General features: G+C 42.5%; 3 protein-coding genes across 4 annotated transcripts in view; 2 read left to right on the top strand and 1 right to left on the bottom strand.

Annotated features, from left to right (window-relative positions):
* Positions 1 to 17808, bottom strand: part of LOC133734523 (peroxidase A2-like) — an 83112-nt gene that overhangs the window by 23615 nt on the left and 41689 nt on the right. The gene's annotated exons all lie outside the window — the stretch shown is intronic.
* Positions 618 to 9721, top strand: LOC133734517 (disease resistance protein RPV1-like). 2 transcript variants are annotated; one of them, XM_062162149.1, is made up of 6 exons: positions 618 to 1317; positions 4221 to 5331; positions 5479 to 5754; positions 5868 to 5918; positions 6027 to 7441; positions 7786 to 9721. In XM_062162149.1, the coding sequence occupies exons 1-5, from the start codon at positions 620 to 622 to the stop codon at positions 7281 to 7283; spliced, it is 3393 nt and encodes a 1130-aa protein (XP_062018133.1). In that variant the 5' UTR covers positions 618 to 619; the 3' UTR covers positions 7284 to 7441; positions 7786 to 9721. The 2 variants fall into 2 exon arrangements, with proteins under 2 accessions (XP_062018133.1, XP_062018134.1); XM_062162150.1 differs by having other exon boundaries at positions 4221 to 5322.
* LOC133728076 (uncharacterized) lies at positions 8776 to 9487 on the top strand. The gene is made up of 2 exons (XM_062155489.1): positions 8776 to 9235; positions 9348 to 9487. The coding sequence occupies exons 1-2, from the start codon at positions 8776 to 8778 to the stop codon at positions 9485 to 9487; spliced, it is 600 nt and encodes a 199-aa protein (XP_062011473.1).

Below are 17808 nucleotides of genomic sequence, written 5' to 3' on the forward strand. Positions count from 1 at the left end.
TATAAAACTGATTATGTTTCACATGAGAAATTTTTAGAATACATACATCAATAATTATATATTCCGAAATTACAGGCATTCAGTGGGATGTGTCATCGGTAAACAGTGTAAAAGTCAGAATGATGAGTCCCGTTCTGCTCAAATTGAAGTATCCCACGAATCTTTTAATTTCGTGATAATTTAGCACAATAGCCAGTTAGCCACACCGACGAAGCCCACTAACTCGGTAATTGTCTCTGCAACGTGGGTAAAGGCTATGGCCACAATTAAACGTGCCGCATTGGCATATTCACCCACGAATGAATTTAGTAGCTGTTGCCCTCTTTTTTTTCTTTTTTTTCTTGTAGTGATATTGTTGTCCGTGATTAACTGAAACCCTGTTAGGTTGGATTGGATTTATACAATTCCACGTATTCTCAAAGCTGGCTCTTATTCAACATCAGCTGCAGGCACCTTATTCATTTCGAAATTTTTGGTCTTTCTATCAAGTCTGCAACTTGCCCGACAACACGAGAAACAGAGAAAGCCTAGTTTAGCTCAGCTGGCGTTGACCACCGACTGCCAAATTTGAACAGAGCCATCTTAGTCTCTTAGAGAAGACCTGCTGGTATGGTATGGTATGGTATTATATATTCTTAAGTCTCAACCAGAACTCCTGATAACAGAAGTCACCCACAATTCCTTCTTCCTTCCTTCTATAGACAGTATGAGCAGTATCATGTATTTCCAACCTTTCATCCCCCAAACGCATCCAATATTCAAACCATATGGATTCAATCGCCGTTCAATTTTTGCCAGAAAAAAACTCACCGCTCGATTTCGAGCCTCTTCTTCTTCCTCTTCATCTTCTTCCACTAACCATTCATGGACATATGATGTCTTTCTAAGTTTTAGAGGAGAGGATACACGCAGCAATTTTGTAGGCCATTTGCACAGCAATTTAGTTCGGAGGGGAATTAAAACCTTCTTAGATGATGATGGCCTTGGTAGAGGAGAAGAAATATCACCCGCTCTTCTTAAAGCAATCGAGGAGTCAAAAATTTCAGTCGTCGTACTTTCAAAAAATTATGCTTCCTCAAAGTGGTGCTTGGAAGAACTCGTGAAGATACTTCAGTGTAGAGAATCAAAGCAACAAATGGTTTATCCCGTTTTTTACAAGGTAGATCCGTCAGATGTGCGACATCGGAACGGTAGCTTTGGTGAGGCACTTGCTCATCATGCAGGCAAATTCAAGGATAACTTGAAGAAGGTGGTGGAGTGGAACAAAGCTCTTACAACAGTAGGAAACTTGTCTGGGTGGCATTTCTTGGACGGAGGGTATGCACTTTACTGCTATACTTGAATACTAATTGTCTTCTTAAGATTTTCTTAATTTTCTTCTTCACCTTATACATACTAGCATCATACATGTGCAATGCCCGAAGTAATGATAAAAAACATGATGTGTCTGGGTCTCAAATTTTAGTCATTAAAGAGAATAGAAACTAATAATCTACCTGCAACACTTTTTGGGATTTTTTGTAACCACTAAAAGCAATCTATAATGTTCAATTAGAGATTTAGAGTATGTTTAGCAATGTTAGCCACTTTGTAGCTAAATTTTAGTCAAAGTAACTAAAATGTAAATTGACTAGTCACTTTTAATATACGTGTACATCAATTTTCTATATCTATATATATATATATATATATATTTAATAAAGGGCTGGTGCGGCTGCCCTCAAGCCTTGATTAATGAAACTGTCGAATACAAGGGGGGGACATGGAGCCTAAACCCCTGATTACAATAAGTATCTAGAGTATTTTCCGAAATAATATCAGAAATCTCTACAGGAGACTTGTATTCTAACAAGCACCAACTAGCAAAGAGTGCACAATTAGCTACTTCATTTGCTTTAACATAGCAGTGACATAGCGGAAAGATAACTCGATATATAACTCGATTACAACATAGCATAATTACCAGCTTTAGCACAGCTTTCCTCCTATGTTGCCGCCGAAAAGTAAATCCGACGACACTTAGTCTCACCCTGCCACTAGGCGGCAGCGCCCATTTGACGAAGCAAATAACTCGCTACCGACCTAAAGCAGACAAGGCACGTAGAATGCATACACAGGCACATAGCCCGATTAGTCCTACACAATAAATGTAGGAATTTCTTGGTCGCATAAAGCGCATCCAACCTAAAGAACATAAAAGAAAAAAAATTTCAGATAAAAAAATAGAAAAATTGTGCCCAAACCCTAACATAGACCCATATATGAAGCAAGGATAGTCCAGCCACAGATTAGGGCCCAGCCCACTTCTGAACCAGCACGAGCCTTGGGTCGTCGAAAATGCAGGCCAATAATGCTGCCACGCCACCATCTCGTAGGAACCACGCTGGCTGTCCCGTCACCGGCAGCATGCCAGTCGCTGCCTACTGGCCGTCCCTCCGTCCCTCTATCATCCCCACCACGCTGGTAAGAAAGGCCACCCCTCCCAAGCACCCACGTCCCCAGCGCTGTTCCAACACACCCAAACCAGATCGGAACACGCCGATGCAGCCTGAGCATAACAGAAACCCACCGCGCCGCCATCCACTCAACATCCCCAGGGAACCTCTCCTCCCACCGTGTGTACTCTGATCTTGGGACGATCGACTCGAGCATCGCACGCCCGTCACCTGCCCGACGCTACCCTTCCCCGGCAGGGCCTCCAACAGATCTGGATAGCGAACTCAGCACCATACAGCCCTCACTTTGACTGGGCATACACCAATACCAGCCACCACCTGACCCGATGTCCATTTTGGCCCGTCCGACGACGCCGCCGCTAGGGCGTGCCGTCAGACCGGGCATACACTTCTCAAGACGACCAGTCGCCGCCTAGGGTTTTTGTTTTTTTAGAGTACTCGACCTTTTTTCCTTACCCTCTTATCTTCAATTTTCTATATTTTAGCTAGTTTTGAATTTATATTATTTATTGAATGTAAAAAAAATAGTTTAAATGCATACATAAATTACATTGAGTAACTTAAAAAGAATGTTTTTTCAATTTAGAAAATTAATAGAGAGGCTCATCTTGCTCTCTATATTTAAGAACGAGATAGTTAAAAGCTAAAATGGAGAGCCACTTAGGAGTCTGGTGCAGCTGCTAAAATTGATAAAAATCTAAAGTTGCTTTGCAAAATAACTAATTAAGGAGCCAAGATAGAGAATCGGCTAAAATTGCTCTTAGCTGGCTAGCTCTTAATACAAAGCCTAATTAGAGATAAGAAATACTAGATTTTTAAGTTGCTCTATGGATAGTTAATGATGAGGAATCGATTAATATTGAAGAAAGGTAAAGGAGCTCTAGAGATCACTCAGTTGTGGAATAGAAAGCCACATCTAACAGCAAAGAGAAACAATGAAAGAAGAAAAAAGAACAAGGCAATGATGGCAACAAAACAAAGGTGGATGTTGGTGATTCTAGTTTTTGGATTTTATTTTCTAATATTAGTTATACTTATCAGAATTTTTTTAAAAAGGGTATAATTAAAATATTTGGTTATATTTTCTCTTGTATGGTGAACTAAGTAAATGGTAGGGTGGTAATAGCTACACTCTTTATCAATAACACCCTTTTTTTTTTTTTTTTTCCTTTTACATTTGTAATTTTCAAAGATTAAATAACTAATTACAACAATTAAATTGTGAACGGAACAAAAATGTAAAAACAAAATAAAACAATTAGCAAACAATAAATAAAAAAGCTATAGTTAAGAACACTACCCTAAACAACTCACTGAGACACCTAGAGGTGTCAAACGGGCCGGGCCAATGTTTGAATCTATATATAATCTCTTGACTTGCATAAAAGCACGTACATGATCGAATTTCAAGTAGTTGTAGTGAACTAGTGATCAAGATAAGTCGGTGTTTTTTTCTCAAAAAAAAAAAGATAAGTCGGTGTTTATAGTATAATTGATTTTCATAAAATATAATTTGACTCTGATAATTAATATTATTTTACATTTTAAAATATTCATGGTAGTCTATAATTTGATGAAGCTTCTAAAAGAGACTTTATGGTTTTACAAATAAACAGAAACTATTTAGTGTTAGGATATTTTGGGTATTCTATAATTTGGTAACTTTTTTGGCTTGGCTTTATAAATAGAAGATATATATAAAGTTGCTAAATTTTAATGTAGGATCCAAAATAATTACATGCTTTATATTCCTTTTATTGGCAGTCATGAATCTAAGTTCGTTGATGCAATTGTCGAAGAGATTTCACGGAAGCTATTAGACTACACATATTTAAGTGTGGCAAAGTACCCAGTTGGAATAAAGTCTCGTGTGGAGAGTATGCTTAATCTTTTATGTATTGGGAAAAATGATGTCCACATAGTAGGGATATGGGGAGTTGGTGGAATAGGAAAGACAACAATTGCTAAAGCAGTTTACAATTCAATTGCCTATAAATTTGAAGGTAACTGTTTTTTGGCAAATGTTAGAGAAGAGTCAATGCGATCTGGAGGCCTTGTCCGTCTACAAAAGACTCTTCTTCGCAAGATTCTAAGGGACGACAAATTGAAGGTGCCTAGTGTTGATGAAGGAATAACCATGATAAAAGAAAGGCTATGTCATAAAAGAGTTCTTTTAGTTCTCGATGATGTGAATCAATTGAACCAGTTAAACAAAATAGCAGGAAATCCTAATTGGTTTGGTTCAGGCAGTAGAATAATTGTTACAACAAGAGATAAGCATTGCTTAACTGCTTGTGATGTCAATGAAATATATGAGGTGAAGAAGTTAAGTCACCATGAAGCTTTAGAGCTCTTCAACTTTAATGCCTTCCAAGAACATAGACATATGAATTATGAATATGTTGAACTCGTAAATAGTGTCCTACTCTATGCTCAAGGGCTTCCCTTAGCTTTAGAAGTTTTGGGTTCAAGTTTACGTGGTAGGAATGTAAATCAATGGAAATGTGCATTAGACAGTTACAAAAGTCTTCCCAAGCAAGAGATTCAAGAAGTTCTGAAAATAAGTTATGATGCATTGGAACCTTTGATCAAAGAAGTTTTTCTTCACATTGCTTGTTTTTTCATAGGCAAAAGTAAGAACTATGTGACGGATGCACTAGAAGGTTGTGACCTTCCTAAATTCGGTATTGAATTACTCAAGGAAAAAGCGCTCATAAATGTTACCGAAGCAAATGATATTGAGATGCATGATCTACTAGAAGAAATGGGCCAAGAAATAGTTTTTCAAGAGTCGCCAAGTGAGCCTGGACAACGTAGCAGATTATGGCGTTACGAGGATGTTCACCGAGTTTTTGTGGAAAACACAGTAAGTGAAGTAAGCATCTGATCTTACTAATTCAAGAGAAACTCATTAAGTAGAATATAATGTTCACTAGTGAATCGGGAAATAATATTAAAGTTTTAGTATTTTATATTCCATTGAGACACCATATCTTACTAACACCATTGTTTTTCATATTAGGGAACAGATAAAGTTCGAGGCATCATGGTCGATGACATGAATGGATTGGGAGAAAATATACGCTTGAATAGTGAAAGCTTCTTAAAGATGAGAAGCCTTCAAATTTTGATAATCTCTGGCGATGTATTTACTGGAGATTATGTGAATTATCTATCCAATGAGTTGAGGGTCCTTAACTGGGATTGTTGTCCATTCCTATCTTTTCCACCCAATTTTAACCCCAAGAAACTTGTTGTACTCAAGATGCATAGGTCTTTTGCGGGGGAGGTATTGCAGGTATTTTAAATTAATGATCCGATACTGCTTTTTGATGAAAGTTTTGTATTTAGTTTTAGACTTATTATTTCTCTAAACTTATCCTTTCCTACACTTAATATTTTGTTTCAAAGGCATTCTTTCAACCTTGGAGCGGCAAGTCACCCCTGGGGATAGGACTGGAGGTATCTTAAATCATTCATCGTTTCATTAAAGAGTTTTAATTTTTGGAGTTAGGGCTGATTGATTCCACAAACTTATATTGTAATTATTTTTTCTTTTACTCCACACAGATTATGCAAAGTTTGATGTACAAGTCAGAATGCTTTGGTCTAAAAAGAATTCGTGTCTTCTCTAGATTCCCAAATTTAGTGGACATGAATATGAGTAATTGTAGAAACTTAGTTGAAATTAAGATTGGATTTCTTAAGAATCTAGTCAACTTGGACCTTGGCGGCTGCTGGAGTCTTAGGAAGTTTGAAATTGCGGAAGTGATGGAGTCCTTAAAGAGCCTGGATCTAAGTTACACTGCCATCAAAGAATTGTCGTCATCATCAATTGGCAATCTCATTAGTCTTGAAATGCTAACTTTAAGAGCATGCGATGAACTCACAAAGGTGCCAACAGAGTCGGAAATTTCAACCATTTACTCGACAAGTTTACAGGAGAAGCACTATGATCCTCTAATCGTCAATTTGAGTGAGTGCAGGAATCTCGTAGAAATTTCAGACTTCCATCGAGAAATCTATGGCTTAGATGCGAGCGGTTGCCATGCATTGAGAAAAATTTCAAGATTGTCAAACATTTTGGAAGGTAAAGAGTCAACAATGATTCCTTGGATGAACTTGCATGGTTGTGATGAACTGTGCAACAATCTGGCTCATGACTACGTGGAAAAACTGAAAAAGAATTTGCCAGATGATTCAGTGGTAACGGCTCTGTTGTCTCTGTTTCTCTCATGCCGGCAATCTGAGTTCGAGGTTGCATTTCCCGGAAGTGAATTTCCAGAGTGGTTCACCTGCCGTATGGATTTTGAGAGGTTCCTCTGGCCTAGGGATGTTGATAAGAAAGGATCTCAAGTATACAACTTTAGAATTGAATTTCCTGAAGATTTTAGATGGGAGAAGAAAGGGTTGGCTTTCTGTCTTCAAACTGAAAGGGAGAGATTTCCCTGGTTTGGGGATCCATATTTCAGACTCTGCTCAATCTACATTAATGGTGTGTGCATCAACAAAGAATCCAAACCCTTGCGAAGCCGTTGTTCCGGTAAGCATTTGTGGTTGTGCTATGTGCCATTCAATACAATAATAAGACGGCTCAGTGAGAGTGGCTTACCGCCACCTTCCATTTGTCTGGTTGAGTTTGAATTTGAATATCAGACCCCAAAAAGTCATGAGGGTTTCGTGAAACAAATTCTAGTAAGGGAGGGAAGCTGCGGGGTTCACGTAGTAATGCCAGAGGATGAAGGGGTATTTGTGAATTCTCCATCATCTGCAGGAACCATCAAATCCTTAGAAAGTGGAAGGACTGCTACTCTCGACCAATTTTAAATGCCCAGTCTTAAAAGGATTTGGGTTTCCTCAACTCTTAGTCAGACACTCAGACTAGTTTGTGTGGTTTTTATGAGCTTCTCGGGAACCTTCAATCATGCATGATAGTCGAAAAGTTCGTGTGCAGTCTGAATCTCTGTTGACAGACCATTTCACCAGTAAGTTTGTTTTCTGTAGGCTTCTTTAAGCTACCTTAGATATCTATACAGTATAGTTATGATATATGTGTGGTCCTTCTAAAATTTAATTAATCATCCATCTTGGAGTCCTCAACTCCTCATACAGTTTTCTCAGTTCAGTATACTTTCTCGTTTTCTGCTGGAATTGCTTTCTTTCCATACACTTCTTGGGTGCATTTTCATATGTCAATATCTTGCAGACCCTAGAACAGTTCTTTTAGCTTACTTTCCAAAAGAAAAAAAGTTCTTTAGCTTCCCTTTTCTTTAAAACAGAAATCTTCCGGTTTGTGAGTCTAATTCCAATCTTCATTATTCTTTTGCAGGTTTTTATTTTTTACTTTTATTATTATTATCAATAAGCAAGCAAGCAGCACCCATCAAGTAGGTTGGGTCAGGACTCAGGACTCCCTGTGCTGTTGAGTTGTATAAAATTTGAGTAAAACACAGAAATAGGGCGCGTCCAAAATGTTTGGCCAGTTTGCAAAGAAGAAAGATAATTTGGTCTGGTAATATTGTCGTTAGGAAAATGGTTACGGTCTCTTGGCGCCAAGTCTGTGCTCCTAAAGCTGAGTCTGGGCTTGGTTTGCAAGATCTTAGGACTCTTAATAGGGCTGCTCTCTTGACCATGGGATGGAGTACTCTCACTTTGAAATCTCTATGGAGTTCTTTTGCATGTACGAGGTTCTCGATCTCCTGTCATATGAATTATCGCTATTTTGGTTCGTCATTATGGCAGGGGTTGAAAGCTACTCTTCCAATAATTTTCCAACACTCAAGATGGCTCATAGGAGATGCAATGGAGTTTGCCACACTGTTTCTCTACTTTATTTCCAGTTCTGGTAGATGAGATTCATAGTTTGCCCCTCCCTATTGTCCCTGAAGATGATCTTTTGATTTGGGAGGATTTGGGTAATGGGTTTTTCTCCTTTTCTGAGGGATATAATCTTCTACGTCCACACTTTGCTTCTAATGGTCCACAAGCTCAAGTTTGGAGGCATTTTCTTCCACCACGGTTCTCTATACTTGTTTGGCGTCTCCTCCATAACAAGTTACCCACAGATGACCAACTTCAACGACGGGGCATCCCATTGGTTTCGGTATGTCAGCTTTGCTCTTTTTGCACTATGGAGGACTCAACTCATTTATTTGTTTCTTGTTCCTTCGCTCAGCATGTTTGGCAATGGTTGTCATGCTGTTTTGGTACTTCGTTACCAACTCATGGCTCAATTGGTGATTTATGGAGTACAATTGTTGGTAAACCGTTTTCTCCTCAACTAAAAAATTTATGGCTTGCTGGCTGTCTGTTTGCTTTCATGGCTATTTGGAAAACATGTAATAAGCTTTGTTTGAATGATAAGAGGCCTTCTCTTATGCGTGTTTTTCGCTCTATTAAATCTTGGTTGCGGTTTGCTGCTCCTCATTTGCCTGGTTATTCCCGTGATGTGTTGGATTCTCAGTTGCTAGTGAGCCTGGGAATCCAACCAGTTGCTCGCAAATCAGTTGCTCCTCGGTTGGGTCTTTGGCATCCCCCTATTTTCCCTTGGATTAAGCTTAACACTGATGGGTTAGCTAAATGTATTCCTGGCCCTGCAGCTTATGGTGTTGTTTTTCGGGTTGCGAATGGTCATTATTTTGGAGGTTATTGTCAAGGTTTAGGTCAACACTCAGCTTTCTTTGCGGAGTTAATGGGAGTTATAATTGGTATTGAGATTACTTTTCGAATGGGATGGCATTGTATTTGGTTGGAGAGTGATTCGACGAGTGTTTTAGCATGTATTTCCTCTACCTCATTTGCACCTCCTTGGCCACTGCGCATTGCTTGGTTGAATTATTTATCTCACATTCGGTCAATGACATTTTCACTACTCTCATGTTCTTCGCGAAGGCAATTCTGTGGCAGATAGGTTAACAAATTTGGGTTTGGCTTCTTCATCTCTGATTTGGCATGCCTCACCTCCACCCGAGATCTCTCCATACTTGAGAATGGATGACCAGGGGTTCCCTTATTCTCGTGTTTCTTCTTGATGTTGCTTTGGGCTTCTTGGAGTTTATCTCTTTCTTTTTCTCTGTTCCACAGATGGAAAATTTATTTCTTTTCCATCTTTTATTTCTTTCTCTGGTCTGTATTTTTGGGATTTGGCTTTTGTCCTCCCTTCTCTTGTTTGTATTTTTCTTTATTATTAATTTAGGACTAAATACTGTTTAGTCCTTGAACTTTTGCCCTAAAAACACTTCAGTCACTGGCCTTCTAATTTCATACGTTTAGTCCCTGTACTCTAAAATTTCGGACCAATAGGTCCTTGCCGTTACTTTCCATCCAAAATCTCGGTTAAATCGATGACGTGGCAATTTTTTAGGGTCAAAATGTCTATTCTACCCTCACTTTTTTATTTAATTTATATATATATTTTTTTTCTTTTTTCTTTTCTATTTTGTATTCTTCCAGCCCCATGAAACCTCCACCGTCTCCTCTTCCACCCCCTATGGCATCCTATGCGGCGTCCCCTACACCGCCCTCCCCATTCGCCACCTGCATCAGCACCTCTATAAACAAAGAAAACACGAACAGAATATCAACCTTATCAATTCACCACTCAACTTTCAATCGAACAATCATGCTTTAATAATCAGAGAGATTGCAACCAAACTAAACCAAACTCAGTTCAGTTAATTCCAATTATCACTCCACAAGTCTGAGCATTCTGAAATCATTTTCGACCACAAGTCTGAGCAAAGAATTGAATTGCCGTGGTTGGAAGACAAAGCTCGGTTCATCTCCGGCCATGCTCAGTTTGCATCCACTTCAGAAAGTCCAAAATTAAGCATCACTGAGCGCAAAATTTTCTCTAGGACAAACATTAGCTTCGAAATCAAACCCAAAAGACCAGAAAAGTCGTTGTGGACGGTGAACTCCGACGAAGCCGATAACACCCAAAACATCAATTCCATCAAAACTCAACTATAATCAAAATCAAGCACATCAATGTGCAAAGCATGAAGAGTAGATGAATTTTCTCACCTCATGCACTACCGATTTCGGCCGGAGTTGCAGGAAAAAGCCTAGAAACCGTCTGAGAATTTTGGCGTCGATTTTCGCTCCAGGGTCGACGGACGACCAAACCGAATCCAAAGGGACGTCGGCGACGTCGAGGTTGTTTGAACACTAAACCATCCCCAACCCCACCGGCCGACGTTCGTCGTCTTCTCCCCAGATCGGATCATCTTCTCCCCAGATCAGATCATCTTCTCTCTCGGCCTCGATTTCGAGTTCGAATTGGAGCTCCAAACAGCTGCTCCACCGAAGAGTACTCCTCCGCCGACGTCGTTTGGAGTTTGGTGGTGTTTGGCTGAGGCTTCTGGAGTTTGGTGCTGTTTGGCTCCAATTTTGTTGCAGCTGGTCAACAGTCTCTTTTCTTGCGCGGGCGTGCCAGCACCGTCGGGTGCGGTCGTCGGGGGTGTCCCTTGACCTGACTTCTGTTGAGCGATTGTAGACGAGGAGAGCACCAACCTCGTCGCGGGATTTTTTGTGCCTCGTGGCGAGGACTTTTGCTGAGCTTCTTGAAAATCACAATCGATACTCGATGTTGTAGATCGAGCAGAGCGAGAACCACTGGGAAGTGAGGAGAACTTGCTAAAGCGTGACTTTAACTTGGCTGGGTTGCTAGGGCGCTACCCTTGCTTGGCTGGTTCTGTAACCGTTGTGGTCGCGGCACTACTGTCGGCTCCCGAGGAGACTAGGACCGAAGCACGTTGACAGAGGGTTTGGTGGCACTGAAAGTCGGCTTCTGAGAAGACTAGGACTAGGAGTGTGATCACCGGTAAGAGAAAGAGAAGGAGATGAGTTGCTCTTAGAGAGGTTGCTCTAGAGAAAACTTAGATCATCTTAGAGATGTTTTGATGTTGTGAATGTGTGTCTTTAGAATGAGAGGAGAAGGTGTTTATATAGGGAAGAAAAAGAAGAGTGAAATGATGAGTGGAAGAAAAATAATGAAAGTGGAGTATGAAAGTGATTTGTAAAATATGGAAAAGATAGAGAAATGATGAAATGAAAGCAAAGCATGAAGGTGCAGAAACATGGAAGTGATGATGATCTATTAAAGAGATTGTAGTAGAGAAATATATCCAAGGAAGAAAAGAAAAGCATCTAGCTTTCTTCATGTGGGTAGGAAACATGAACATGTGAATATTGAGCTGGTTTTAGGTCAGTTTCTGCCCCTTTATTCCTTCAATTATTTCTCCAACAAGACTTCAGAATGAGCCTTCGACTTCTTCATAAAAAATGTTCCATTATGAGTGTATATCATCATGAGAAAGTTTCAAAGCTTCATTCCATGCGGTTGGGCCGGAAATGCTGCTGGACCTCTTACAGGTCCAGTTTTCCAGTTTTGCTTCTGTAGAAAATTGGACTGATTGTTTGAAGGCCTTCCACTCAAAACTAGCTCTGTCACTCTTCATAAGAAATTATCCTTGGGATGTCTAGTATTAATCTGGAAAGTTTTAGCTCATTTAGATTTCATTTAGTTAGTCTGCCGCCCCTCCTTCCTTGTTTAGCTCGGTTTCTCCTAGCCGAAGTAGGAAAATGTGCTAAAGTTAACTTTTCATGCTTCCATGCTTCCATAGTAGGCTTTATTTAGCCTCTAAATATATATTTCGAGCTTGTCAACAATATATAGCTTGAGCCACTGACATTGGCTCAATTTCTCCAACACATGCCTTGTCAGGCCAAAATGTTCATTTTGGGTCCAAACATTGCCCCCCAGACCTTGATGTCAAAGGTCTTCGTCTTGACTGAAGAGGTCTTGAATCAGCACTACTCTTATAATGTTGTTGCTCCAAAACCACTTGTATTGGCTTGACTGTTTCCATATAGGCCTCTAAGTAAGTGCTGATAGCCACTTCTATAAGCTCATCAGTTGTTCCCAGATTGACCTTTTCAGTAGGGTCCCTAACCTTCGGAGGTGTGTCATCCAATGCCGCTGGAGCAAGCTGAATCTCTTCTTCCTCCTCTTCTTGGTCCGTGAACTCTTCATTAACAATTTCTAACGTCGCGACTCGATCATAGGCCTCTTTTTCCACCATGTATGAGGATAGCCTCTCGTACAAGGAATGGAAGGCCTCTACCTCTTCCTCCATGAGTTCGTGATCCATTAATTAGCACTTGGAGATGGCACCGCATATCCAGGCCTTTCGAGGTTGTTTTTGCGACCGCGAGCCCCCATTGTGCCAATTCAGAGGTCATCACCCCTTGCGTCCAAGTAGTTGGCGGACACCGAAAAAGGTCGCGGGTCTGCTTTAACAATTTCTGCCTTGTCCGCGACTCTGTCCCATATGATCAACTCCTGATGAAGGGTGGATGGGACACAATAACTCCTGTGGATCTAGTCGTGGCCCATAATTGCTCTATATGCCGCATAGCAATCTGTAACAAAGAAAGCATAAACCCCTTCTGCTGGACCCACCTTGACTCGTAGGAAAATCAAACCCAATGTTTTGGTCACAGTCCCCACGAAATTCTTTAGCGTAAGGGACGTGGATTGGATCTTTTCTTTCTTGATCCCTAGCAGATGCATGGTTTTGGTAGTACTGACATTCACAGCCGCGCCGGTATCAATCATTATCTTGCTGACCTTAGTCCCATTAATTTCTGATGTGATATACAAAGGTCGCATGTGTTGCACCATGGCAAGTGTGGGTCTTGTGAAGCTCATGAAGAAACCCTTGCTGTTAGCATCTTCAGTCTCAAGGAACACTGCTTCTTTCACCTGCGTTGTTGCGGCTGAAGTGATCTGCAATTGCTGTTCTTCAATCGCGTCAGCTTCTACGCATTCCTGCGCAGCGACTGGTAAGGCATACTTAGCAGGGAGCACATAAACCATATTGCAAGAGGTATCCACCATTTCTGTTTCGTCCATGTCATCATCAAGATTGAGCTTGGGTTCATCTGCTGGGATATCGGCGTTGAACCGTTTAACCATGAAAGCAACCAATGATTCCTCTGCGGGGTTTACCACCTTGGCTTGTTCGTGTTCCTGTACCATGGGAACCTGGTTTAGCGACTCTGAAATTCGTTTCGCCACTGGCACTTCCTCTGGGAGAGCGATCACCAAGCTTTGAACTTTCTTACGCCTCCACTGCACAGTCGCGGACCTATTTTCTTTGCCCCCCAGCCTGTCAAATATTGAAGGCTCGCTATCTCTTCCTTCGAGAGATATTCTCCGCCAAACGCTAGGTTTGCGGGTTGGTGGCGAATCTCGCTTCGCGGGAGCTAGGGACTTCTCCTGACTTTCCTTCTGGCGAGCGCTGGTTTTTGAAGCCCGTTGCGACATCTTAGGAAGCTGTTGGAGAACCCGCGGGGCGATGAATCTTTTGGAGGTCAGTGCCTCCACCTGTCTCTGGTATTCTTCTGGAGATCTCACCAACTGCGATGGTTTAATCAACCTCTGATCCAGCGCTTCCAAGGTTCGCTTTGCTTCTCCAAACCTCCGCTGGAGTTTTCTCTTCCTTGAAGAGCTCATTTCCACTGCCTTGCCCTTCTTCTGGGTATACCATATCCCTTCCTTGATAGTGGACGTCGGCACCGGAGGAATATATGGTCTGGTCATAACGTCTGACCGCTCGTTTGCTCTTTCTTCTTCCCTTCCTCTCTTCAATTTCTTGAACAAATTAGAGTCCCTTGGATAAGAAGTTCCTGACCCAGCGTGCATTCTCGGACTACCTGGTTGGAAGCTTCTAGAATGTGCTGGTAACTTTATTGGTGGTAAAGTACCAAAGCGAACGGTCTGTTCTTCCTCTTCGTGCAACGCCTGGATATCACATTCCTCCTTGCACTTTGAACATAGCACGACAGGCGGAGCCGGCTTTGATCTCCGCTTCACGGACTGCTCCATCACCTTTTCTAAGCCCCCAGTGGTACGATTTGGGCTCAGCCTTTGTTGATCCTTTGTGTCCCAAACTACGTCAACCATGTTGACTCCAGTGTCTGGGAAAGGATCCAAATCTACCAGTTTCGCAGCTGTTGCTGGCGCTTCAACCTGTAAGCTTCCATTATTCAACCAGATCTGAATCTGATCCTTCAACTTGACACAGTCGACTGTGTTGTGATTCCACAAATTGTGGAGCTTACAATATTTTTTCCCCCTTAATTGTTCCGGTTTGGGGGATTGTCCGGAGTCGGTCTTCACCATCTTCGCAGCGATCATCTCATCTAGGATCTCATGAGCTTTATTCGCATTATAAGTGTAACTTGCGAATTTAGGTTTGGTGAAGACCACCGACTTGAGTTTCATTGGCTCTTTACACAGCTTCAGTTGCTTTAGCGTTGACGCCTTCTTCCCAGTGAGATCGAGCGCTGCTACCTCGTCCTCTTCAGACTCTTTAACCTCTGGCAGGCCGGATTCCTCACACCTATAGTAAGGATCATAGGAACTTGATTGATGGCTGAGCGCAGCCACTGTTCTATGCTTTCCAGGCATGTATGTTCCCTTCGAGGCGTTTTTCATAGCGTCCATCTCCCTAAGCAATTGCTCGAAACTTCCTACTTGTGTGATAAGTTCCCCCATGGAATTGAACATGCTTCCATGCTGTTTTTTGCGTTGGCGGGGCTCTAAGCCTTTGATTGCCAACTTCACCAGTTCTTTCTCCGGCAGAATCACGTTCAACTTTCCTTTCTGGATCTGAAAGCGCTGAAGGTACATGACAGCGGATTCAGTTGGCTGCTGAGCCATCTGAGTGAGTGAAGCCAGATCTACTTCCGGCTCGATAGTCCCGAAGGTTTCCTTGAACAGCTTCTCCATCGCGGGCCAACTCGCAACTGATCCCGGTTGCAGCTTAGTGAACCAAGTGAAGGCAGACCCTGATAAAGAAGTAGCGAAGATGTTACACTTTAGATTGTCGTCATTCTGGTACTGGCCGCACTGTACTCGAAATCTAACCAAATGGGCCGCGGCATTTTCGAATTCCTCTCCCGAGAAAGTAGAGAACGTAATGTTCTTATATCCCATAGGATAAGGTGTCTGTGTAATATGCGGTGGGAAGGGCCCCTGGTAGGCCTCCTCCAGGTTAGACCTCTGATTCGCGGCCCTGATCATTGCTTCTACCTCCTCTCTCCTTATATATCTTGGATCAAGAGGAGGTGGGTGAGCCACTGTATCATCAACTGGCCATCTCAGCAATGGCGCCTGTGAAGCCTGATTAACCAAAGATACGCCGCTTCCATGGGTCATTTTGTGTCGGGTTGACGTCTGCGACGTAAAACCCACTGCTGGCTGACCCTTTGTGGCTGTGGTGACCTTCGCTGGACTTTCAACCCGGTCGATACCATAATGGCTTGCTGGAGGTGGATCGTGGTGCACGTATTCAACTTCGTCGCTGTCATATTGGGGAAACAGGCTATGACCAACAGAGGCCCCTTCATTGATTTTCAAAGTCCTGGTTCCTTGCATGACTGATGATGCGGCGTTGTTCTTCCCGCCCGTTGCCACAGTAGTTTCTTTACCTCTAACTGATACAGCAGTAACGGATGTGGCTGTACTGCCGCCGCTTGCTTTTTCTCGAGCATTTGGTGGTGTGTACTTGCCTGACCCTGTAGGCTGGCCGAGGGACCCTAGAATAGCATTGGGGTCCCCTAACACCTTATTCAGGACATCTCTTGCCTGATCCATCTCAGTTTTTTGCATGGCAACTTGGATCGCGGTATTGGATCCCTCACTGCGAATAGCCGCGACTTCTGTGAGAACGACCTTAGTCTGCGCAGCTTGGGCATTTATCAAGCTCACGAGCTGTTCATGTTGCTCCTGGGCTTCTCGTGACGTGTGGTGTATATGCCCTTGCAACAGCTCCGCATTGCGCTCCATCTCCAGCCTGACTTTCGTTATCAGATTGTTGGACATCCGTCGCTGCTCCTCGAATCTTTTAGCCGTCTTTGCCCAGAATGTACTATTGTTTTTTCGCATGATGTTAAGTTGCGCTTCCAAGCTGGCGTTTTCTGGGATAGGGATGGGTACAAAAACATCCGCTCTCACCTCGTCCTCAGCCACCCTAGTGGTATCAGACGCTTTTCCGGCCTCATTAGGCTGGGCGGTGAGAACTGCCTCGCCCTCAGTAGTGGGCTGTTGACCTTCTCCTCGTTCGGTCGTCATCTCTGTTGATGGCGTGTGGAGAGAAAATCTTTGAATTACTAATTCTTCTAAAAGACCACGACAGTCTGCACGCGAGTGCGGTCTGTAACTGGAGGTCTTATGTTTCGGGCAGTTAACGTAAACCTTTTGATAAGGGTTTGCGCTTGACTTCCCAATGGCTTCTGGAAGTCTGAATTGAAAGTAGCTGAATTCAATAAGACACTGTGAATCAAGGTTTAGACGTGTGGCCCAAGTATAGTCGCCTAGACACACACTTTCTTTCAAATCCTTTGGGCAACCTTACTGAAATGGCCAGGTGGGGGATGGCGAACAAAAGAGGCAGAATCCATTTTGGCATGAACTACTCCCACATAGTGGTTTAGGCCCATTTGTACGCACTTCTAGATTCAATAACCTGTTATGAACGTTGTCCCCTTTCTAGACACCAATTCACATAGGCTATACTTACTAAGATGAGAAAGATCATAAGTGTGAAGACAGTTCAACAAGTGTTAATAAAAACCGCCCTTAACCTTAAGGGACCTGAACTAGGTACCAATAAGGAGTTTAGGTTAATATTAACAAAAGAGACTTCACCTATTCCGTTATGATTCACAACCCCTTACTAACCTCAACTTCTTAATAGTGGAGTGATTTACAGCTCAAAGTTTGTCCCACTGGGCGTGCCAAAATGTTTGGCTCCAATTTTGTTGCAGTTGGTCAACAGTCTCTTTTCTTGCGCGGGCGTGCCAGCACCGTCGGGTGCGGTCGTTGGGGGTGTCCCTTGACCTGACTTCTGTTGAGCGATTGTAGACGAGGAGAGCACCAACCTCGTCGCGGGATTCTTTGTGCCTCGTGGCGAGGACTTTTGCTGAGCTTCTTGAAAATCACAATCGATACTCGATGTTGTAGATCGAGCAGAGCGAGAACCACTGGGAAGTGAGGAGAACTTGCTAAAGCGTGACTTTAGCTTGGCTGGGTTGCTAGGGCGCTACCCTTGCTTGGCTGGTTCTGTAACCGTTGTGGTCGCGGCACTACCGTCGGCTCCCGAGGAGACTAGGACCGAAGCACGTTGACAGAGGGTTTGGTGGCACTGAAAGTCGGCTTCTGAGAAGACTAGGACTTGGAGTGTGATCACTGGTAAGAGAAAGAGAAGGAGATGAGTTGCTCTTAGAGAGGTTGCTCTAGAGAGAACTTAGATCATCTTAGAGATGTTTTGATGTTGTGAAT

This window comes from Rosa rugosa, chromosome 2 (assembly GCF_958449725.1).
Source record: "Rosa rugosa chromosome 2, drRosRugo1.1, whole genome shotgun sequence".
NCBI classification, from domain to species: Eukaryota; Viridiplantae; Streptophyta; class Magnoliopsida; order Rosales; family Rosaceae; genus Rosa; species Rosa rugosa.

What these genes read in the sequence shown, in the direction of transcription:
- LOC133728076 (XM_062155489.1), top strand. Translation starts at nt 8,776, where the DNA reads ATGGCTATTTGGAAAACATGTAATAAGCTTTGTTTGAATGATAAGAGG. An exon ending in TTCGACGAGTGTTTTAGCAT is followed by an intron (nt 9,236 to 9,347) that starts GTATTTCCTCTA and finishes TTCTTCGCGAAG; the next exon opens with GCAATTCTGTGGCAGATAGG.
- LOC133734517 (XM_062162149.1), top strand. Translation starts at nt 620, where the DNA reads ATGGTATTATATATTCTTAAGTCTCAACCAGAACTCCTGATAACAGAA. An exon ending in TTGCGGGGGAGGTATTGCAG is followed by an intron (nt 5,755 to 5,867) that starts GTATTTTAAATT and finishes TTTGTTTCAAAG; the next exon opens with GCATTCTTTCAACCTTGGAG. An exon ending in CCCTGGGGATAGGACTGGAG is followed by an intron (nt 5,919 to 6,026) that starts GTATCTTAAATC and finishes TACTCCACACAG; the next exon opens with ATTATGCAAAGTTTGATGTA.